Source organism: Pteropus medius, unplaced genomic scaffold, assembly GCF_902729225.1.
Source record: "Pteropus medius unplaced genomic scaffold, Ma_sr-lr_union100, whole genome shotgun sequence".
NCBI lineage: Eukaryota > Metazoa > Chordata > Mammalia > Chiroptera > Pteropodidae > Pteropus > Pteropus medius.
Genome location: NW_024340849.1, coordinates 18,536,322 through 18,557,205, shown reverse-complemented (window position 1 = coordinate 18,557,205; position 20,884 = coordinate 18,536,322). Strand labels below are relative to the sequence as shown.

The window sequence follows — 20,884 nt, the reverse complement described above, 5'->3', positions numbered from 1 at the left end:
CGTTTTTGGTTTGAGACAGTAGCCTTTTAGCATGATTTCCATAAACCCAAGACTATGAGTCTTCTAATTTCGCTTCAGAAACCAAGACTCAGAATGTTTGGTCTGGAGGTCCCTTAACACCATTGTCTCTGCATCACCTGGCATTAAACCTTTGGGGAACTTCTCAGAAGGCCTTGGCCTATGTTTTTGTTCTCAAAACATTTCCCCGCAAATGCATCTACACCTATGGTTGGTCGACCTAGGGAAATGCACTATATGTCATGGTTTTTAGTATCATTATGTGACTTACCTATTTTTATTTTGCTTTGGACACTCTATAGTTAGATGCAAAGATCAAAACTAGGCAGTTTCCATTTATGGACTGGCATCTTTTATATGGCCATGAGGACTGCAGATTGTGGTGTGTATTTGTTTATACTGAAATCATACTTTTAAAAAAATCTTCCATATTTCAAGTGTTTTTATTCTGAGCAGTAGGTACAAAAAATAATGACAGATATGTCTTATTCTGTATAGTGCTGAACTCTGCACAGGCTCTCAACCTCTGATTTGATACACTTTTACAGATTGACTAGATCCTTAAAATCATTTACTGTATGTACTTCTTGCTCTCACTGGCAATTGAGCCAAAGTTGGAAATATGCATTTTCAGACTTCATTGAGAAACTCCAAATTGAGACAGGCGGGGATGTGGATTGAGTCCATAGTCAGAGAAGATGGATTAAATGGGAACAAAACAGGAAACATGTGCTTGTAGTCTAACAGCAGTTGCTGAGGGTCATTCCGCTCTTGTAGCTGTGCCTGTGGGGAAGGAGAGGACTGTAAAATACTTACTACACTTATGAATAGCCAGTTTAGGTAAATTCACCAAAGTGAATTGGCACATATCATGGAAGTAGTTCTATAAATTTAGTAGGGCTAGGGAGACCACATTCTCCTGAAATTGAGGTATTTAGCAGGGCGATAAGCCTTGGCTTAGGCTTTTTGGAGATCAGATGATTTTAACCTTGCTCCTAATTCTAGCAGTCTTTTAAAAACTTTTCATGTAAATAATTTAAAAAAAACATTTCAGGTGCAAACCATGTGGAGAGAGGCAATGTGGTAGAGTAAGGCCGTGGCCCCTGAAGGTACATAGCCTGAGTTCTAATCCTGGTACCACGTTGGGCAAGTTCCTGAACCTTTTTATGCCTCAGTTTCCTCATCTGTAAAATGGAATAAGGAGAGTGATGTCACAAAAATGACAGAGTGGGAACCTCTAGGGGTCAGTGTCTTCATGGAAGCAACCCTTGAGCTGAAAAAAGCAATTGATATCAACTATCTCAGAGCTCTGGAATCTGATTAGACACATATAAAGGATCAGAAGAATGAGTGATGAAGGGAGTGACTCTTTATCTTTGTTAAGATCAGCGTGCATGGACCAGCTACCATTCCTTAGCCCACTGACGCTGTAGGGATGGTGACCTAGGCTGCTGGAGCAGCTGTCTGGTGCCAGGGCAGTCAGTGGGACCTTGTCCTCCAAAAATTTGGGGTTGTGCACTTTGGTTGGTCTGGCAGTTCCCTGAAGGGCTGGCGCAGATGCCTGTCTCAGTTTCAGCTGTCTTGGACTGCAGCGGCTTCCTCTAGTGGAATTAACTGGAAGATTTAAAGGGACAGAGCCCCTCTACTTAGAGCAAGACATTTTAGGAAAAGTATAATAACTGAAATAAAAAATGTCAGTTCATTAAAGTGGGTCAAAAGCAGACTTTAGCAGGGAGAAGAAATGATCAGTGAACTTAACGATAAGGCAACTGAAATTCTCTAGTTTGAGGAACAAATAGAAAAAAGAATGAATAAAAGTGAACAGAGCCTGAGAGAACTCTGGGACCCCACAGCATACCAACATACATCAAAGCATCCTAGTGTGCTGGCTGGAAAATTACTGCTTGGCTATCGCCCATGGGAACATAGGCTATCACCCATGGGAACATAACATTCTAACAATAAGCTTTCTGCTTCTGTACCCCTGCTTGCACAACCGACCTGTGGGTTGAGAGGTAGGGGATAGGAGACAAAGAGACCTTTGTGTTTAGACAGAATGAGGGATGGGATTTAGGGCTTAAAAACCCTGTACCTCTGCATTTCGGGGCTGCTTAATTTGGGGTCTGCGTACCCTTGGCAGACCCAGCTGTTTCCTATAACTCACTGATTTCTGGTGGTCCATGTGTCTTTCCGGGGTGGTGGCTATTCTCTCCTTGCGAGAAGCACCACCCCAGGGGCATCACACAGATAGGCCCTTTATGGTTTACGTGCCTTTCTCGACTAGTGACCTATACAACTGGAAGGCACAGAATCCGCCTTTCTCTGAGAAACCCCAAGCATTAATAGGACTCTTAGAAAGTGTCTTTCGGACTCACTACCTCACCTGGGACGATTGCCAACAGCTTTTAATTATCCCCTTGACCTCAGAAGAGCGCAGACTCATTCGGACTAAAACACCAAAGCTGCTGGAGGGAGGAGAGTTGAGGAAGCAGGGAAACAGACTGAGGAGGAATTTCCTTCCACCTGCCCAGACTGAGGACACAATTCTCAGGCAGGGAGAATGGTATTAGATCGGTACCACCGGATTTTAATTGGGGGAATTAGGATGGCTGCTCATCAGCCAACTAACCTTTCTAAGGTAACTGAAATTATACAAGGAGGGACCTCAGGAATCCCCTGGAGCATTTCTTGAAAGAGGTGTACCGGGTACACACCTCCATTGATCCTGAGGCCCCTGAAAACCAGCAAGCAATTAATATAGCCTTTGCTACCCAGGCAACCCTTGATATCCAGCGTAAATGACAAAAATTAGAAGGTTTTGCAGGGATGAACCTGTCCCAACTTGTTGAGATAGCCCAGAAGGTGTTCAACAACAGGGAGGCACCGAATGACCCCAAACATATGGCTAAAATCCAAAGCTACTGTAATCAACCTAGCCAATCTGTTGCCAGACCCAGACTCCGAGATCCCCGTTCATGACTGCACAGATTTCACTGATGCTGTGTGTTCCTTGGGAACAGACCTCAAAGACGCCCCTCTGCCTGAGGCCGATGAAGTTCTGTTCATGGTCGGGAGCAGCTTCATGCAAGAAGGAAGGAGGTATGCTGGGGCAGCGGTCGTAACTCTAACTGGCACCATCTGGTCACAGGCTTTTCTCCATAGGACTTCTGCTCAAAAAGCAGAACTCATCGCCCTCACTGAGGCACTAAGATGGGGAAAGGATAAGGCAGTCACAATATACACTGACAGCTGATACACCTTTGCCACTGCACATGTACATGGAGCCATCTACAAGGAAAGAGGCTTTCTGACTTCAGCTGGGAAGGACATTGAGAACAAGGAGGAGATCTTAGCCTTACTTGAAGCCATATCGAAGCCTAAGACTCTTGCTATTGTTCTTTGTAAAGGGCATCGAAAAGGGAATAGTCCTGAGGCTGATGGAAACCGAAGAGCCAATGCAGAGACAAGAACAGTGGCCACAAGGCCAGTGGGGCCCCCACCACATTACTGACTGTTGTCCCTTACCCAGAACTGCCTCTGTCTCTGACCTATATAGTGGAAGAGAACATATATTTTCAAGACAAGGGAGCCACTAGGAACCAACAGGGGTGGTGGACGACCCCAGATGGAAAAATCGGGCTCTCACGGGCCCTTGGAAGGACTCTCCCCGACTAACTACACCAGACCACACACCTAGGGTGAACTAAGATGCTCCAGAAGGGAGAAGAAGTGCAGAGGAGATTGCCTACTGAAGCCCAGCTTGTGCCCAAGTTAATCCAAAGAAGGGGAAGATAGAAGAACCTAGGCATAGGGAAAGAGAAACTTATCGGGGGACCACTGGCAAGTTGATTTCACTGAGGTAACCCCGACTGTGGGGGGGCTACAAATATTTACTTGTTTTTATAGACATATTTTCAGGATGGGTAGAGGCCTTCCCTACCAGGAAAGAGAGTGCCTTAGTAGTTACTAAGAAACTACTACAAGAAATTCTCTCTCGATTTAGTCTCCCCGGAACTTTAGGGTCAGATGACGGGCCAGCCTTCATAGCAAAGGTATCACAGCAACTGGCTAGCTACCTAAATTTGCGATAGAAACTCCACTGCGCCTACCGGACCCAAAGTTCGGGCCAAGTAGAGCGAATGAATCAGACCCTAAAAGAGACATTAGTCAAGTTAGGATTAGAAACTGGTGGGACCTGGGTAGAAGTTTTCCCCTTTGCTCTTCTCCAAGCCAGGTGTACGCCATACATTAATGGATTCACCACATTTGAAATTTTCTTTGGAAACCCCCCACCTTTAGTACCTAAAATACAAGATGAGAAAAAGGAAGAACTGCGTAACCTTGTCTTACTTAAGTCTGTACTTTACAGGCCCTTCAAAGTACACAGAGATTTGGTCCCGGGTTTGTGCTGTTCACTCAGCTCTGGAGGACGGACTTCCCCATCAGTTTCAGCCTGGGGACTCTGTGTGGATCTGGAAGTTCACTTCCAAAGGATTAGAACCCTAATAGAAAGGACCCTTCACTGTCTATCTGATGACACCCACTGCAGTTAAAGTAGACAGCATCCCATCATGGATTCATCACTCCCACGTGAAGGCAGCACAAGAATGGACAGCTCAGGAAGATGGGCCCTTAAGACTAAGACTCAAGCATACATAAGTATAACCCTCTATTTCTTCCTTTTTATCTCTTTAGCCCAGGCATTCGACCAGCCACAACCAAAACCAGAAGGAGCATTAATAACTTTGCTAATGATAATACACAAGGTCTTAAATAAGATCACCCCAGACAAAGGACAAGATTGCTGGTTGTGCCTAAACCCAAAAACCCCTCACTATGTCAGGGTAGGAACTCCCCTAAACTTAACTGAGCTCAGCAGGCTAGATCTTCAAGTCGATTCACTAGCAGAAGTAGTCCTTCAGAATAGAAGAGGTTTAAATTTATTATTCTTAGAACAAGATAGATTATGTATGGCTCTAGGTGAAACCTGTTGCTTCTATGCCAATAACTCCGGAATAATTAGAAAAAGGTTACGACTAGTACAGGGAAATTTAGATGCCAAGGAAAAACAGAGACTAAAATCAAATAACTGGTTTCATAGGATGTTCAGTAGCTAACAACCCTTCTATCTGCTGTAGCTGGACCTTTAATCCTCCTCCTTTTGTTAACTTTTAGCCCATGTTTCCTCAATTTCTTGTTTACATATATAAGAAAGAAAATTAATTCTATTAGACTTTTAGTATTACAAAATAGAGGCTATGAGCAAATTCCACATGAAGAATCAAGGATTTGATTTTCTGCTAAGGCCAGTGGGGAATGTGCTGGCTGGAAAATTACTGCTTGGCTATCGCCCATTGGAACATAGGCTATCACCCATGGGAACATAACATTCTAACAATAAGCTTTCTGCTCAAAGCCATAATTAGGTAATTAGGTAAATGTAAAAGCCAGCACTATACTTTTGGTGTGTAACCCCTCTTTTTTTCCTATATGATTTATACAAAAGCAGAAAACAATATTATAAATCTATTAATCTATTAATGTGACCTGTGAAAATAACAATATAAAGGTAGGGAGATGGAAATATATAGCAACAGAGTATTTGTATACTATTGAAACTAACTTGGTATTTAAACTAGGTGGTTATAAGTTGTTCATTGTGATCACCAAGGTAAACACAAATAACTAAAAAATATATAGAAAAGGAATCAGAATGGTACACTACAAACACACACACACACCAAAGGCAGTAATGGAAGAACCGTGGAGCACAAAAGATGTAAAACATACAGAAAACAAGTAGCTAAATAGCAGAAGTAAATCCGTTTTCAATAATTACTTTAAATGCAATTAAAAGGCAGAATGGATTTTGAAAATGTGATCCATCTATATGCTATCTACAAGAGACCCACACAGTGACAAAGAGATCGAAAAAAAAAAAAAAGATATTTGAAGTAACCAAAAAAGAGCTTGAATGGTTATACTGTCATTCAAAATATATTTTAAGAAGAGATTACTAGAGAAAAGGGACATTATAGATTAATAAAAGGTTCAATCTGTTGTAGCCGCCAGCCCCTGAAAAACACACGGGCCACCAGAAATCAGTGAGTTATAGGAAACATGCTCTTTATTCAGCCAGCTGGGTCTGCCAGGGGTACGCAGACCCCAAATTAAGCAGCCCCGAAATGCAGAGGTACAGGGTTTTTAAGCCCTAAATCCCATCCCTCATTCTGTCTAAACACAAAGGTCTCTTTGTCTCCTATTCCCTACCTCTCAACCCACAGGTCGGTTGTGCAAGCGGGGGTACAGAAGCAGAAAGCTTATTGTTAGAATGTTATGTTCCCATGGGTGATAGCCTATGTTCCCATGGGCGATAGCCAAGCAGTAATTTTCCAGCCGGCACAAATCCATCAAGGAGCTATAACAAGTATAAATATATATATGTACCTAGCAACAGAACCCAAAATATATGAAGCAAAATGATAACTGAAGAGAGAAATAGTTCTTTAATAATAGTTGGACACTTCAATACCCCCTTTCAAAAATGGATAGAATAACTAGATAGAAGCTCAATAACAGAGGCCATGAACAACACTGTCATCCAGTTAGACCTAACAAACATACATGACCAGGTTGGAATTATCCTCAGAATGCAAGGATGGTTCAACATATACAAAGAATCCAAGAATACAACATATACAAGAATAATATTCTCATGTATGTATATACTTCATGCACTGATGGTAAGAATGTAATGTAGCTACTATAGAAAACAGTTGAGGTGCTTCCTCAAACATTTAAACAGAACTGTAATAGTTCCCTCTCTTATCTATGGTTTCAATTACCCGCAGTTGGCTGCCATCCAAAAATTAAAATTCTAGGTGTCAATTTAAAAACACCCATTATTAGCATCTTGAAGGATGGGCCAACTTTTTAAAGTAATTTTAACAGTTTGAAAAAGTCATTTGAAATAGGAAGAAGCAGAAAGGAGATTTAGGGATGAATAAGCAACCAGCTTTAGTAATTTAAGATGCCAAGTGAGGTCTCTGATGTAACCATGGCAGAAGGGGCTCTCTACGATCATTGACAGCTCGTATTCAGCTAGCTCTGAGCTTTGCTGCATTTGTCATTTCAAACTTCTCAGCATATGAAAATGTACATAACATGGGAAATGGCAGGAGGCTCTTAAAATTTTTTTATAGGACTTATGGTCCTTTTATTTCTCTACATCAGTCAGATATATCAATAGGCTCTACTATTTAAAGGGCTTGAAGAAATTAGAGGAAAGATTTAAGAGCTCAGATTGTTTTTTTACAAGAATATTTCTAGTTTCATTTGTGAGTAGGGTTGATATTTTGCTTACTTTAATTCCATTTGGTGCTCTAGATTTAGTAATGTGTTAGTGGCAAATGAAATAAGACTGTCTAAAATCTGAGAAGCAGAGATTATAAAAGTTCCGTCTTTTGTGTATATATATGTTATTCATGGGTGATATGGTTTATATTGACCTAAATAATGTAGGATCTTTCATCACATAACGTAACCATATTTTATTAATAAAAAAGTTAAAAATCGAAACTATTTCTTTATTAGTTTTAGACTAGGACTTTAAAAAATTAATATTTTAAAACTCACCTGGATTGTTCGTATAAAACTCACTGTTACCCGTTCTTCAAATTCATTCAGGGGAGTATAAAGGTTTAAAATTTTGACAATCTGTTAGAATAAAAACGAAAGTTTAGCACAGAGCTAAGTGAACATGAGAAAACATATGAATTTTAAAGAGCATATGACAGTGGCACAAGAGTCCAATCCTCTTTGGACAGGACCCACAACTCAGAGCTGGACTGACATTTAGGAGACACCAGTTCTTAACTCGAGCTCCTATGTCTTGCTTCATTGCATTCCTATCTCCTATACCCGCACCCCTGCTCCACTATGCTCTATGGCTTAAAAAATAATGAGGATTTTAGGAAACTGTTGCCTGAAATCCTCAGCCTCTTATCCATCAGTAATTTAAAGTTTTTTATCAAAAGATCTTACTTTAGATAACAAAGATCTTGTTTAACCACACCTCCCTCCCTTCCACCACCCTCCAAACACCACTTATAAAGAAACAGACTTTTTTCTTATTTGAATGGAGAATCATCTTTATCTGCCTATCAGTTGTTTGGTGGACAGCCTGCCCACATGCAAACCAATGCCAGTTGCATTCTAGAAGTAAACTTAATATACTTAAAAGGGAGAAAAAAACTTTGAAAATTTTCAGTGCATTTATAAAAGGAAGCAGTTTCCTAAAGAGTTTGGTATTTCACCTTTTAGTAGTTAGTAGAGGAGGCAAGGAAATGATTTGTTTTGCATCACTGCACTTGGATTTTGTTGTTCTTTAGGCTGTTCAGGAGAAAGGTACGTGATTTAATTTGGAAAGTGATTTCCTTGTGCTAGTCTCATTTAGTGACAGCACCTTGTGGTGGCCTACTTCTAAATAGGCACACTCACAATGGTTACCCGTGTGTGGACAGGATTTATCTTTTTGTACACTCGTAATCTCTCTGCAACCAAGTCCTAGGATAGTTGTTTTTTTGTTTTTTTGGTGGGGGGAAAGAACATTTAAATGTCTCTAGGTTCTTAGTGATTTTATTTTAAAAATGTAAATGGATTCTAAGTGAAAACATGATAACACAAAAAAATTATAATTGTAAATAAGCAATTTATTTACTGCCAAATGCCTCATGCTGCCAATTTCTGAAAAAATTTGAAGTTCTAGGTGAGAAACATTCCAGAATTCATTGTGTTTAAAAAAAAGTTTGTACTTAAGCTCAATTTTTTGTGGGTTTTCTACCTTATCTAAGTGAGCAAGAGGAAGCAGAAAGTTCCTGTGAAGCATCTTGTTTCACAGGCCAAAGTAGTCTTTGATTCATTTAGGAACGTTCTATCAGCTGCAACTTCAGAATTACATCATCAAGGGTATAAAAAGGCTGGAAGTGCAACAGTTTAAAAAAAAAAAACACAACCCACTGGCAAGAACAGACTTGAGATGGCAGCTGGGCTTGCTCTGAGTCCACTGGGTGATGGGGTATGTAGTGACAGTACCTGCTGGGTGCTGAGGGAGGTACATAGGGAGCAGATGGCCTCGGCATCCTCGGGGGTTTTCTTCTTTAACTGCAAGAGTTGGGCTGCTTGGATCAGAGGTTCCATGGTCTGGACTGCTCCGCTCTGGTGAAGGTTTCTTCCCCGAAGCCACTCCTCGAGTTGACTTATATTGTACCTTAAAGGTAAAAGTCAGCTATGCTTAGCCAGTCCTCCAAAGGCAGTGGGATGAGCACAGCTGTTGTTCACTTTGCAACCTCGCTGCCACTACTGTTATTCTCCTCACCTTAATTATCTCACAGGGGCAAAAGCTTGAACAGTGCCTGGCACTCTTTTTGTTGAATGAATGGGTGCTTAAAAATCAAAAGATGAAGTACCTAAAGGGTCTCTATAAGTTAATGGGGGAAAAAAGGCATTAAATATTAGTTGCATTAAAACAACTAATATTTAAAATTCACAAACGTATTTGTACTTCGGTGTGAGCCTTCCTGGCTCTTAAACTCATTGATTTTCTTTCTCTGACCTATCTGCGTTGTATTTACATACAATCTTTGGCATATATAAATATCTTTAAGCCTTGAACTAATTTGTTTACAAAGGCACCATCTCAGTGTTTGATGAATTTCGCCATCAAATAAAGAGGTGGTGGGAGTCGAGCTGCATACTGACTGTGACGAGGACCATCAAGTTCGATCTGGATTTCATTTTCAGAGACAAGTGTCTTGTGCTCCGACGCCAGCTGGTGTGAGCGGGTCCTCTACCTGTGCGGCGGGGGCGCCTCTCCTACCTGAGCTGCATGCCTGTGCTCCAAGAGCAGACGTCCTTCCGCAGGAGCAGGTTGTTGAGAGTCACCGCAGTGATCATGTAGAAGAGCTGCTTGAACACCTGCAGGATGATCTCGGGGTCCAGGCCCTGGTCACACATGACCGTGTGAAAGCAGTTCATCTGGCGGATGACGGCTTCCAGGCAGTACGAGTTCTCCCCGTCCGCCATGCTGGAGGAGCGCTTCCGGTAGCCTGTTGGTTTCACACCACAGAGACCCTGAATGCTCTCATTCTCCAACATGGCTGAAACTGGAAGAAAAGCGCGATTAGAGGAGCTTGCCTGTTTCTCAAAGATCTGGTTTTGGACCATTCAGGTCACACAGTGCTCAGGGAGTTGGCAGTGATACCATCCGGAGGTGCGCAGTGTCGACATGCACACAACTTGCAGCGTTCAGGAGAGGATTTCAAATGTGTTGGCTTCTGTATGGAATAAGGTAGTTGTGGGTCAGATTTTCACTTAAATTTATTGGTGATGGAACAAAGAAAATGGGCATGTCCGAGCGCGATACTGCGCTGGCTTCTGTGCTGGGAGTTCACAGTCTGAGAATTGAGCAACCGGGATGTCTTCCTGGCCCAGCTGCTGACCTGGGCCTGGACCCTGAGGCCATCCTGCAGGTGTCCAAACAGCTCTTCTCCGTGAACCCCCGACCATGTAAACATCAGGTCAGCTGGTCCGTCACACTTGCTGTACAGCAGTGGACTACGTGTCATGTATTTTATGTTCAGCATTTAATCTTCTAACAACCCATTTACTGACGAGGAAATTGAAGCACACAGAGGTTAAATAAGTTGTGCAAGGTCACAGCACTAGGAAGTGGCAGCGTCAGGATGTGAACCCAGGCCCATCTGACTTCTGAACTAGTACTATCAAGTATCGCGTTATTCTGAGTCATGAAGTATCCCAGTTCTCCCTTTGTCTGGTGAGGAAAAACTGGTGCCTCAGAAGAAAATTTTCAGATGGGAGGAAGGATTTGGAATGAACCTTATCCCAAGGGATATGTTTCTGGATGGCATGAAGGACTCTGTCCTACTTGGGATTCACTTAGAACCTCCTCTGTTGTAAGAACCTGGGGAAAGCGTTCAGCGTGGGTCCGGGGGACCATTCCCTCCTCAGCCTACACGGAGCAGTGAGTGTCATTTTTCTTTTACCTTAAAAGATAACTGCTCTTATTTTTCAATTCTGGTTTCACATTAAATGCCCACGTGAATGGCTCTGGACAAAGTGAGGATTCAATGAATATTTATTGCATGAGTCCCTTCCTACCGTATTCCTTCACATGAACACACTTAATGCTCTCCTTTTTTCATGAATTAAGTATATATGGGCAAGAGGATTGTGTATTTGTTACTGTATATGTGTATCTTTTGAATTTATTACCTATGAAAATTAGTTTGTTTTGGGAAAAACAACATAATATACTACAGGATAAGGAAAAATGGTCTACATTCTCACTACCCAAGCTTTATGTATTTGGATGGGATGCTGCTGAAAATTTTATAGCCCTTCTTGGGCGCACAGCGTACACCTCCTCAGTTGCCTTCACTGAGGAGGTCCTGGCTTGCTGGAGGCTGTGCCCAACATGCCCAGTTCCCTAAAGGTAAGCAGGGCTTACCATGTCTTCCCCTCACTTCAGACCCCACGACGACTGCTGGAGAGCTCTTGTTGCCAGCTTACCTATCATAGGCTGCAACACACCCTCGGCGATTTTAATGAGCTGCTGGTAGATCTGAATGGAAAGGTCACTCAGCACCTGACGGTATTCAGTGAGGTCGAAGTTCTTAAGACAGTGCTCATTCTGCTTGGCCGTGTTCCGAGTCATGAAGCCCTGCAAGGGAGAGGCGTGCTTTACCGCGGGGTCTGTGGTCGGCCTGGCTCAGGACTTCCAGGCTCCCCATCCCTTTCGCAATGTCCTAGCTATGGGGTCTTAGCAGGCTCCTTGCATTTATAGGATGTTGTACACAAGCCTGTCATGTCACATTCCAAAGAAGGCAAGACCGACTGAGATGGCATATACTTTTATTATCCCAGGGAGAAGGGTCTGTCAAAACTTGTTCTGGCACAAAAGACGGAATAAAGATGAGCTTTAAAAATTGTTGCGCTGTTGATTTATACTATACGTCTTGACCTTGGGAAAGGTGGAGGGTGAGATGCGAAAGGAACGGGAATAAGCAAAGTCGAGGAGACCTTCAGGGATCTTGGAGTGGGCAGTGTCTGGAACAACTTGGGGTTCTTACTGGAGAAACAGGAGTAAAAACAGGCCAGATGTTACTAGGTCATCGGTCTGAACACAAAGCCTGGGAAAAGTTCTTTCCATGTTGGGCATGGTGAGTTCTAGATAAGGCTGGGCCTTGGAGGTCCAGAGTAGAACATGAAGTAATGAGATCAGATGGGCCTCAGACCCAGGAACCAAATGCGGTGGCGAGCACAACGCAGGGCCTCAATGTCAGTTTGTAGAAGTCTACTTGATTGTGTTGTGCCTCTTGTGGCCGCCTTCGTGTACTTTGGAATGGACAAACCAATTGGCTGACTTAGGAGACACACACTGGACGACTGGGCTTTCTCCCCACTGAAATGGGGCGCTTATCGGGCTCCTTCAGAGATTTAAGGTTGCAAGAGTTTCCCTGGAGAGTCCCAGGTGCTCTCAGACAATGAGTGGGTTATGCAAACTCATTGCCCAGTTCAGCTTATTTGATTCAGGGTGCTTTCTGGGGGCTCTTGGGATCAGTGAGGCTGGCCTTATTCCTGCTTCTCGATACCAGGTACAGTAAGGCACGCCCACAGCCTGCGGTCCCAGAGGATGCTCCAGAGCCCTCGCACCCTCTCCCCTTACGGGAGAACAAGGGTGCCTCACACCTGAGGTGCTCTGAAGTAGAACACATATTGCTGTGCCCAAGGAAATGAGAATCTAACTGCTGGAGGATTTGGGACACTTTAATAGTTTTTAAGAGTACTTTAGGGAACTGGGTTTATCTGAGCACTCACCTCGTCCCCACTGTACTGCTTCAAACAGTGAAGGAGGCGGCAGGTGTTGGACAGCCAGAATGTCGTCATCTCAAAGTCGTCGTTGTGCTTCTGTGGAGAGAGGGAGACATCCCTCCTTATGAGTAGCGGTTCTGGCCGAATGCTTCCTTGGTGCCTCTGCTTCCAAATTTTCCACTCTTACCCAGCATGCTCCAGGCAGACCTGATGACTGGCAGGCACTTGTCAGTCACAGACCATTGCCAAGAAGCTGAGTTACTGTTCTTCCGCTACTGGGGATAGTGCACACACCCCTCTTCCCGGTCCCCTGATCAGTGGTGCACACACATGTGCACGCACACATGAACGACAGGCTACCTCTGGCTGAAGAAAGCAAAGCCAAATGACACAGACGAGGCTTAACACCAGAGGCGCTGGGCTGTACCCTGACCACTGGATCAGCAGCCCTTGGCAGGTTCTGAACTATCAGTGACCCAGCATAGGAGATGAAGGGAACATGCTGGTGAAACATTCCGGCACCCCATTTATCTAGAGGTCAGATGTTCAATGGTTTCAACACTCTGGAAAATGGCTACAAACTATAAATGAAAAAGGCTGTTCGATAACTCAGCTACGATCTATGATGCAGTTTCTGCACTAAAATCGATGACTTCATGGGACTGATTCTGTCGGGTAACCACTATCATCATTTAAGTATCCAACTGAGATATGAGCTCTGACAACAATATAACAAGGAAGTTGAACAGAAAGTAACTGGTGGGGCTGGGCACGCTCAATGAGCCTCGTGATTAGGAAGGCTTCCCCGAGAAAGTGGCATTTGCAGTCCGTCATCAACTCATGGAGACTGGCACAGGGGCCCCCAGGTGGAGCTCATGAAAGAGGTCAAGGGAAGAGACACAAATCTGAGCGTCTCCCACGTGCAGATGTCTGCTTAGAGCCAGGAGAAGATAAAAGTGCCTGCAAAGCCCAACCGTCCCTGTGGGTAGGGAAAAGGGTACAGCTCCTGATAAAGACCGGCATGAAGAGAGGAGTCAAGGGCTGGCGGGGCACGCTCAGAGAGGGAAAGGGGGCCAGGCAGCATGGCCCAGTAGATCTCGGGACCGGTCTGGATGGCCTGCATCCCGAAGCGGCAGTGTGTGTAGGAACTGGAGGAGATGGTCTCTCAGAGCAGTACCACTTGGGGCTCGGGCCTGCTGGGAGGTGTAAAAAAATCTCACCTCTCACCTTCTGGCCCCCCATGTGGCTGGGCCTCACCTCCCTTCAGGCCAGCCGGGTACTGCAGGGGCCGCCAGTGTGTCTGTGAAGAGCCTTGCGCCTTCGGGCGGTGTTCCTGAACCACGCCTGCGCCCTGTGAGCAGCCCTGTCCTGGCTCAGGCTGCCTCCCCTCAGGAGCTGATGCATGGCAGCCCCCTCCCTGTGCCACTGCCCGCAGCAGGCACCCAGACCCTTGGAAAGGTCTGGGAGAGTGCCTGTGTTCAGGTGCCCTGAACACTGCTCCAAGATGGGGCTGGCCCATGTGGCTGAGGCATGGTGTTGTCCTGACAGCTTTGGTCAAGGCTTCTGAAAGCACGGGGGTTCTCTGGAGGCTTAGCAGGGAGCAGCAGAAGGGCTACACTGGAGTTTGAGGCTTCCCTCCATTTCTGAGCCTGAGCATCCTTCTCTGGGAACCACTGGCCTCCCAGTTACACAGGCGGCTGCCGCTGCATGGCTACCACTGACCAGCAGAGTGGGAGGCTTGGAGAACCTGCTATTGCAAAACCCAGACAGAGAAGCAACGGCTTGGCGTTGGCTTCACTCAGTCCACCGCAAACCTTTGCTGTGAGACACTCACCTTGAGGACCTTCTTGATGCCGTTGATGGTGGAGGTCAGCAGAGAGTGCACTTTGAGGTCGTCGTTGACATAATCCGCATGCCTGATGCACATGTAGAGGATGTAAGCGGGCAGACAGGGCACCGTGCCTGCCAGCGTCTGCGGCTTCAGCTCTGACAGCAGCAAATGGCAAGGATTAGATTTACGGTGAATGCTTGGGGCTGTGAGAATCCTGGTCTGAAATCCAAATGTTTTCAATATTTTCCTGTAGCTCATCTAAGAATGACCTCTCGTGGGGGAGGAGTAGGGGAGAAGCTGCCCTGACCCTGACGACCAACAGTTTCAGAAGCTAGTTAAAAGCCCTGAACAAAAGCACATTCCTAGTCACTTGGTCCGTACCATACTCCTAATGCCTTGTCCTTACAACGTGGAAAAGAGCCCGCAGGTAGCCAGCTCCCTGCCTAAATTTACACGCAGAGGCCATGGTCCCATGAAGGGGCCTGTGGCCCAAATCGCACTGAGGACAGGAGCTGGCTCCCCGCTGGGCCGCAAGTCCCGATAGCACTTGCTGTTGTGAGCACAAGGGGCTTTCAGCAGCTCGAAGCGAGGGCCGGTCCCAGGAGAACCTGGCGAAGCGTGCATTCCCCAAGACGGCCGGTGTGTGCCGCAACCACCAGCCAGCCCATTTGGCTGTCAGTGTGGAGCAGTATACCTGGCAGCGCCTGCCCAAACATTCTCAGAGCCATGAGACCAAGAGGCTGCTGACTGGCCACAGCCACTCCCTCCCCCGCCCAAGTGCCACCATTTAACATGTGTCTCACCAGCCTCTCTTGGCCAGTGCCAATTTGGCGATAGTCAGGGACATCTATTACCCCAGCCCCCACCATCCCCCAGCTGCTCTCTTCTGCACCCCCTGCCCCACCAAGTGTGCTCTGGCAGGACCTGAAGGGGCCCATGACTCTCCCCATGAACTTTAGACTCCTACTCAGCCTCTAAGTCCTTCCCTGTCAATGCCCCTGGAGATAAGGCCAGGCACAAGGCCCCAGGCATCAGGCCCCAGTGCTGTATCCCCAGACCTCACCCTTCATTCTCATGACCTCCATCCCCCAGCCTCTGCCCAGCCCAGGCCTCGTGAGTTACCTCCAGGAGGCGGCCACCTCCCCTCCACCTGCAGGTAGCCCAGGGGGAGGGGGAAGAGGCAATGTCCTCAAATCTTCTGGCAGGGCTATCCTGGGATGGAGCTGGGGATATGCTGACAGCGTCTCCAGTTGGTCCTTGAGTTACACTGTCCCTTCGAGTATATCCTACCCTTCGGGTTAAATGCTGACTACGAGCCATAATACTCTGGGTACATGGTTAACACCTGGGCATTTTATAGGCTCAACAGATGACTGTGGCTTGGCCCTTGGTGTAATTAGAATGCCAGTAACATTTATACAGGAAAATGTATTTTAAGGCCCAGACTTCCAACTTAGAGCTTCTTGCTCCAAGCCTGACCCATGTGAAGACTGCAAAGAGCTGCTTCTGTTTATGATCTGAGTCCCACTGTCATTGCTCAGGTGGCCCCAGGCAAGGTCGTCTGCTGCACTGCCTGAGCACAGTGTCCAGTAACTTTGCTGGGTCTGCCCATCTGAACATTAGCGTCTTGGGGAACGGGCCACAGCTCTACTCTCAATCTCTTCAGCCACTAGCCAGTGCTGGGGACCTACGAGGTGGTCAGTGAAGTCTTGGCATTCATTTGCATGGGGTCTTTTGGAGAGAAAGTTACTGGACACTGTGCTCAGGCAGTGCAGCAGATGACCTTGCCTGGGGCCACCTGAGCAATGACAGTGGGAAGGAGCCACCCATCTTCTGGCACAAGCAGTCTCATTATTTTGTGCTCTAACGCTGTGAATTTGAGTTTCATTCACCAGAGATGAAAGATTCTTAGCAGCATCTGAACAAGATGCAGCCTATTTAAGAAGGTTTGAGATTTATGTCACATTTAATTGTTGGATAATTGTAGGGGAAATTAACCTTTATCAAAAAAAAAAAGACCAAAATACTCCACTACTAACAATACCCAAGGCAAAGAGCCGAATGAAATCTGTGTTAGGCTGGAGTCACTCGAGTCTTCCCGCAGCCCTCGGCCCTCGGTGTAGTGCTCGGCAGAGTGTAACCTCAATAAATTGAAATTTCTCTAAAATAGTTTACCTCTTATTCAAACTTCAAATGCCCCTGCCAAAGCTAACACTTCGAATGCCTCCCATTTGAGAAGGGTCTGTGGCTTCAACACAGTCCTGTCGCCTCTATTACATCTCATGTGCCAGGGTAGGCGGGAGTCGGTGTCCTCATCCTCATTCTACAGATGAAAAGAACTGAGGCACCACAGAGGATGGAGCTACTGGCTCAGGGCCCAGAGGACCCGGCCACCATAGAGTCCTTTTTGTCATCCGGCACCCTCTCCTCTAAGATTCTCCCTCCTGGCTGTGCAGTGGCTGCTGCCCTGGGATAGGCACCCAGTTAGTGGGAAGATGGGCGTTTTGAAGCCAGATGGGGAATGAGACCAGAGGGGAGGGAACCTGTACAATTGAGAAACCAGGCCCAGGGCTGGCGAGGAAAGTAGCTCCCAAGAGCCCTGCGTGCCGGTGCCACACAGACCACAGCATCACCCAGGAACTCCTGAGAAACGCAGCAGCTTGAGGCTATGGATGTGAGGGGAGCATGAGCGTGGCAGGGGTCGTGGGGTGGGGGAAGGCAATTAGGGATAAGAGTAGGAATGGGGAGATGGAGATCGGGGGTGTCTGCAGTGGTGGATGGGCAAGTGGAGGGCAGAGGGTGAGGGTAGTTGCCACAGAGGGTCCCGACCTGTCACCAGGTTCCGAATGAGCAGGGCCTCATCTTCCTTGTGGTACTCCAGCATGCCCTGGAAGTCCTTCTCTTTCCGCTGGACAGTGACCTGCCTGTTGAGCTCGTGGCGCCTCTTCTCACTCTGAGCTAACGTCTGGGCAGCTGAACAGGAAAGAGAGAGCTGGTCATGGGGGATGGGGGGGTGGGTAAACATTCGAGGAGTATCTGAGGAGAGGAAGTGATAGGGCTTCAAGACTGAGCAATGTCAATATGCTGCATCTTTACTTATTAAATCATACTGGACACCAACTATACTTCAATAAGTTTAGTGACCCAGAGAATGAAAATTTGAGGAACAGAAAACAGAAATCCAAAAAGGGAACAGTGGGCACGAGGGCAGGAATGGAGAGAAAAGGCCTGCGGCTGAACAGGACAGACCGCCCTGCCCTCTCAGACCCTCATCTGGAGTAGCAGGTGGACATAAGCAGAGATTAAACAAACACCACCTGTGATCAGAGTCCCCCCCCCATGCAGCAATATGCATCAGGACAGAAAGGTGGGGACTTGAGCCCTGGGGATGCTGCCGAGCTGGGAGGATGAGGAACTATCCAGGTTAGTGAGGGGCGGGGTATCCAGGTCGTGAGGGGTATCCAGGTGGTGAGAAGGGTTTTCCAGGTGGCGAGGGGGGTATCCACGTGGTGGTGGTGGGGGGTATACAGATGATGAGGGGTATCCGAGTGGTGAGGGGGACGTATCCAGAAGGTGAGGTGACCGAGAGGGTTCCAAGCAAAGTGGTATGTGCAAAGAGGGGGTGGGGAGTGCCATGATTAGATTTACGGCAGAGTCAGAGGACGCTCTAGATGTTTCTAAGTGAGCATTTTGAACCTGGGCGACCTCTCTGGCCAGGCTGTGGTTTGGAAGTTTAATCACTCCACGGGGAGCATGGAGTGAGGCCCCTGTGGTTGGGCTTTTTGTGCTACCTCGCTTTTTTTCACACGACGTGAAGTCTTGCCTCCCAGCTTTACGCCCTTTGGGGGCAGGACCACGGGGCAACTGTCTTGGTTGCTCGTCCCTCCAGCTCTGCAGCTCAGGGTAAACGTCCAAACACCTGCTGTATTTGTGTGGCTTTCATCCGGATTCCAGCAAACTGAGAATGGTTGAGCTCGTGGAGTCTAAACGGTTCAGTCTTGTGACTGGATTGGCACAGGCACCAGGAAACTGGTGACACAGGAAGAGTCTGCAGGGGTGGCAGGCGCTCCCCTCCCTCAGGCGTGGCTGCGCACACCTGTAACTCACAGCACACACACACACACCCTACCTTCTAGGTCCTGGACTTTCTTCATGTAAATCTTCAATTGTTTTTTGAGCTTCCTCTCATTCTTTTCCAGCTTTTCTACCAGTTCTTTAAGGTCCTAAAAGCAGAAGGGAGCAGTGAGAGAACAGAGCTGGCCCTGTGCTGGAAGGCAGGGGGTAGAATCCTTCCATGCAGCATGGCCCAAGGCAGCCGGCCGAGGAGGGCCAGGCTTTATGACTTGCCAGGCTTCCTGACAGGCCAGGAGGCCCGCCCCACGCAGCTCACTGCTCCCTGGTCCGGATCCAGGAATGAGAGATGGGTCAGGGTTCATTCTCACAATCCAGGAGGGTACCCTGCTTGGCACTCTGGCTGAATCCCACCATTCTCTAGGCCAAGTGTCCTCAGGTTGCCATGCTAAACCCGCAGAGACACTCTGCCTGGGGGTCCCTAGATGTGTAGGCAGCACCCTGGGAAGGAATGGACAGGCAGAGGTGTGGGAGTGGGCCAGCGAGATTACTTGAGGCGCAAAAGCAAAACAGGACCCTGGTGGGGGTCCCTCCATGGCTGCCAATCCCTAGCAATCATGGCCGCTGGAAGCCAGTCAGCCTGCTGGGACCTGGGATGGCATTATGTCAGCCCTGTTCCAGCTGAGCAGTGGTCCCCCGTGGCTAGGGAGGCAGGGAACTCTATCACCATTACGGCCTCTGTGGTTAGGAGTGCCAAAAGCAAGCACGCCACTGTGAAACCTCAGAAACATCGGGGTGACACATTCGTAAGGTTGGCCTACAGATGGAAGTCAGCCAAAATCTCAATCCCAGTGCTGCAGCCATGGCAAACCACAAACCTAGGTACAGACATTGTCAAGGGCAACATCTTATTTATCTTAATAAAAAAAAAATTTTTTTAAAAAAGGTCTCAAGTTGAGAGGCATCTAAAAACCCCACCTAAATGACAAGAGAGGGAGCACAGAGTAATAACCAGACCAGAGACCAACGAATACACTCTGAGCTCAAGTCAGTTCGTAGCAAGGACACAGGCATCTCGATAAACTTTAGAAAGTATTCTTTGGAGTTCATAAGTTCTCCTATGAACCTTCAGTTCTACTCGCCCGTCTCATCCTTCTGCATTTTTCCTGAGCTGTGCCAAAGCCCGTGAATGTCCCTGTGGCTCCTGGAGCATGTCCCCAGCTCTAGCAACTTCGCTGCATGACACCCCCACCTCTACCTTGTGCTCACAAAGCCCTCTCCACATGCACCTGCACTGAATCCTCAACTATTCATTTGGCTTTTACTCTTGCAAACGATGCATCAATGCTCGGAGGCAAATGACTTGGCCAACCTGGGGTTGCTCCAGGCCAGAGTCAGGAGGGAGACTCCAGTATGCCAACTGCCATCCGGTCCCCACACTCCTCTGGGCAACGTTACCAAATCCAAAAGACAAAGACGTGCCTGTGTCTCTTCTATCACCATTTTTAAAATTTTCTCTATACCCTGAGAGGTCAGACAACAAATGCTCCAACACGTATCTGCAGCTAATCAAACACCAGACACTCCAACGAGAAAAAATTAATCTGGTCGCATGGCTCTGATCGATTACCTTCTGTCCCCAAGAGCTCTGAAGTCTCAGCCAGCTTCTGCGGGGAGAGCCCAGGAAATACAATACTTCACCTGGCCTCCTCCCACCCCCGCGCCGGGTTGGGGGAATGGGACGTCCAATCCACAGCACCTAACGGCGGCTTTGCGCCGCTCAGTTCCTGTGCCATCTCTGCCATCTCTGCCATCTATTTAGGCCTCTCCCCTCGAATCCAGGAGCACTGTGCTCCTTACCATGGCAAGGAGGATGACGCAGGCCGCGGTTCCCAGTGCTGCACACCGGAACCACCTGGGATCTTTAAAGCTTGAAATCAGCAAATTGAGGACTAACAAAAGGGAACACTGTGCTGGCTACAGTGGGTGGTAAACTTGGGGAGCTGAGGTCCAGAGCCACAGAGGCTAAAATTACAAACAGCCGATGAAAGGCTGAGGTCAGTCCAGGAGGAA

At 47.0% G+C, this 20,884-nt stretch overlaps 1 protein-coding gene across 7 annotated transcripts in view; it reads right to left on the bottom strand.

Annotated features, from left to right (window-relative positions):
* Window positions 1-165: 165 nt before the first annotated feature.
* MYO5B (myosin VB) overlaps window positions 166-20,884 on the bottom strand; it is a 308,110-nt gene continuing 287,391 nt past the window's right edge. For all 7 annotated transcript variants that reach the window (XM_039841649.1, XM_039841646.1, XM_039841647.1 and 4 more), the window contains 9 exons: window positions 18,870-18,963; window positions 17,570-17,713; window positions 14,744-14,895; window positions 12,916-13,005; window positions 11,608-11,758; window positions 9,896-10,181; window positions 9,112-9,286; window positions 7,654-7,734; window positions 166-801 (listed from right to left, as the gene is read on the bottom strand). In XM_039841649.1, the coding sequence (XP_039697583.1) occupies window positions 649-801; window positions 7,654-7,734; window positions 9,112-9,286; window positions 9,896-10,181; window positions 11,608-11,758; window positions 12,916-13,005; window positions 14,744-14,895; window positions 17,570-17,713; window positions 18,870-18,963 (1,326 nt within the window). In that variant the 3' untranslated portion in view covers window positions 166-648. The remainder of the gene's footprint in view (window positions 802-7,653; window positions 7,735-9,111; window positions 9,287-9,895; window positions 10,182-11,607; window positions 11,759-12,915; window positions 13,006-14,743; window positions 14,896-17,569; window positions 17,714-18,869; window positions 18,964-20,884) is intronic.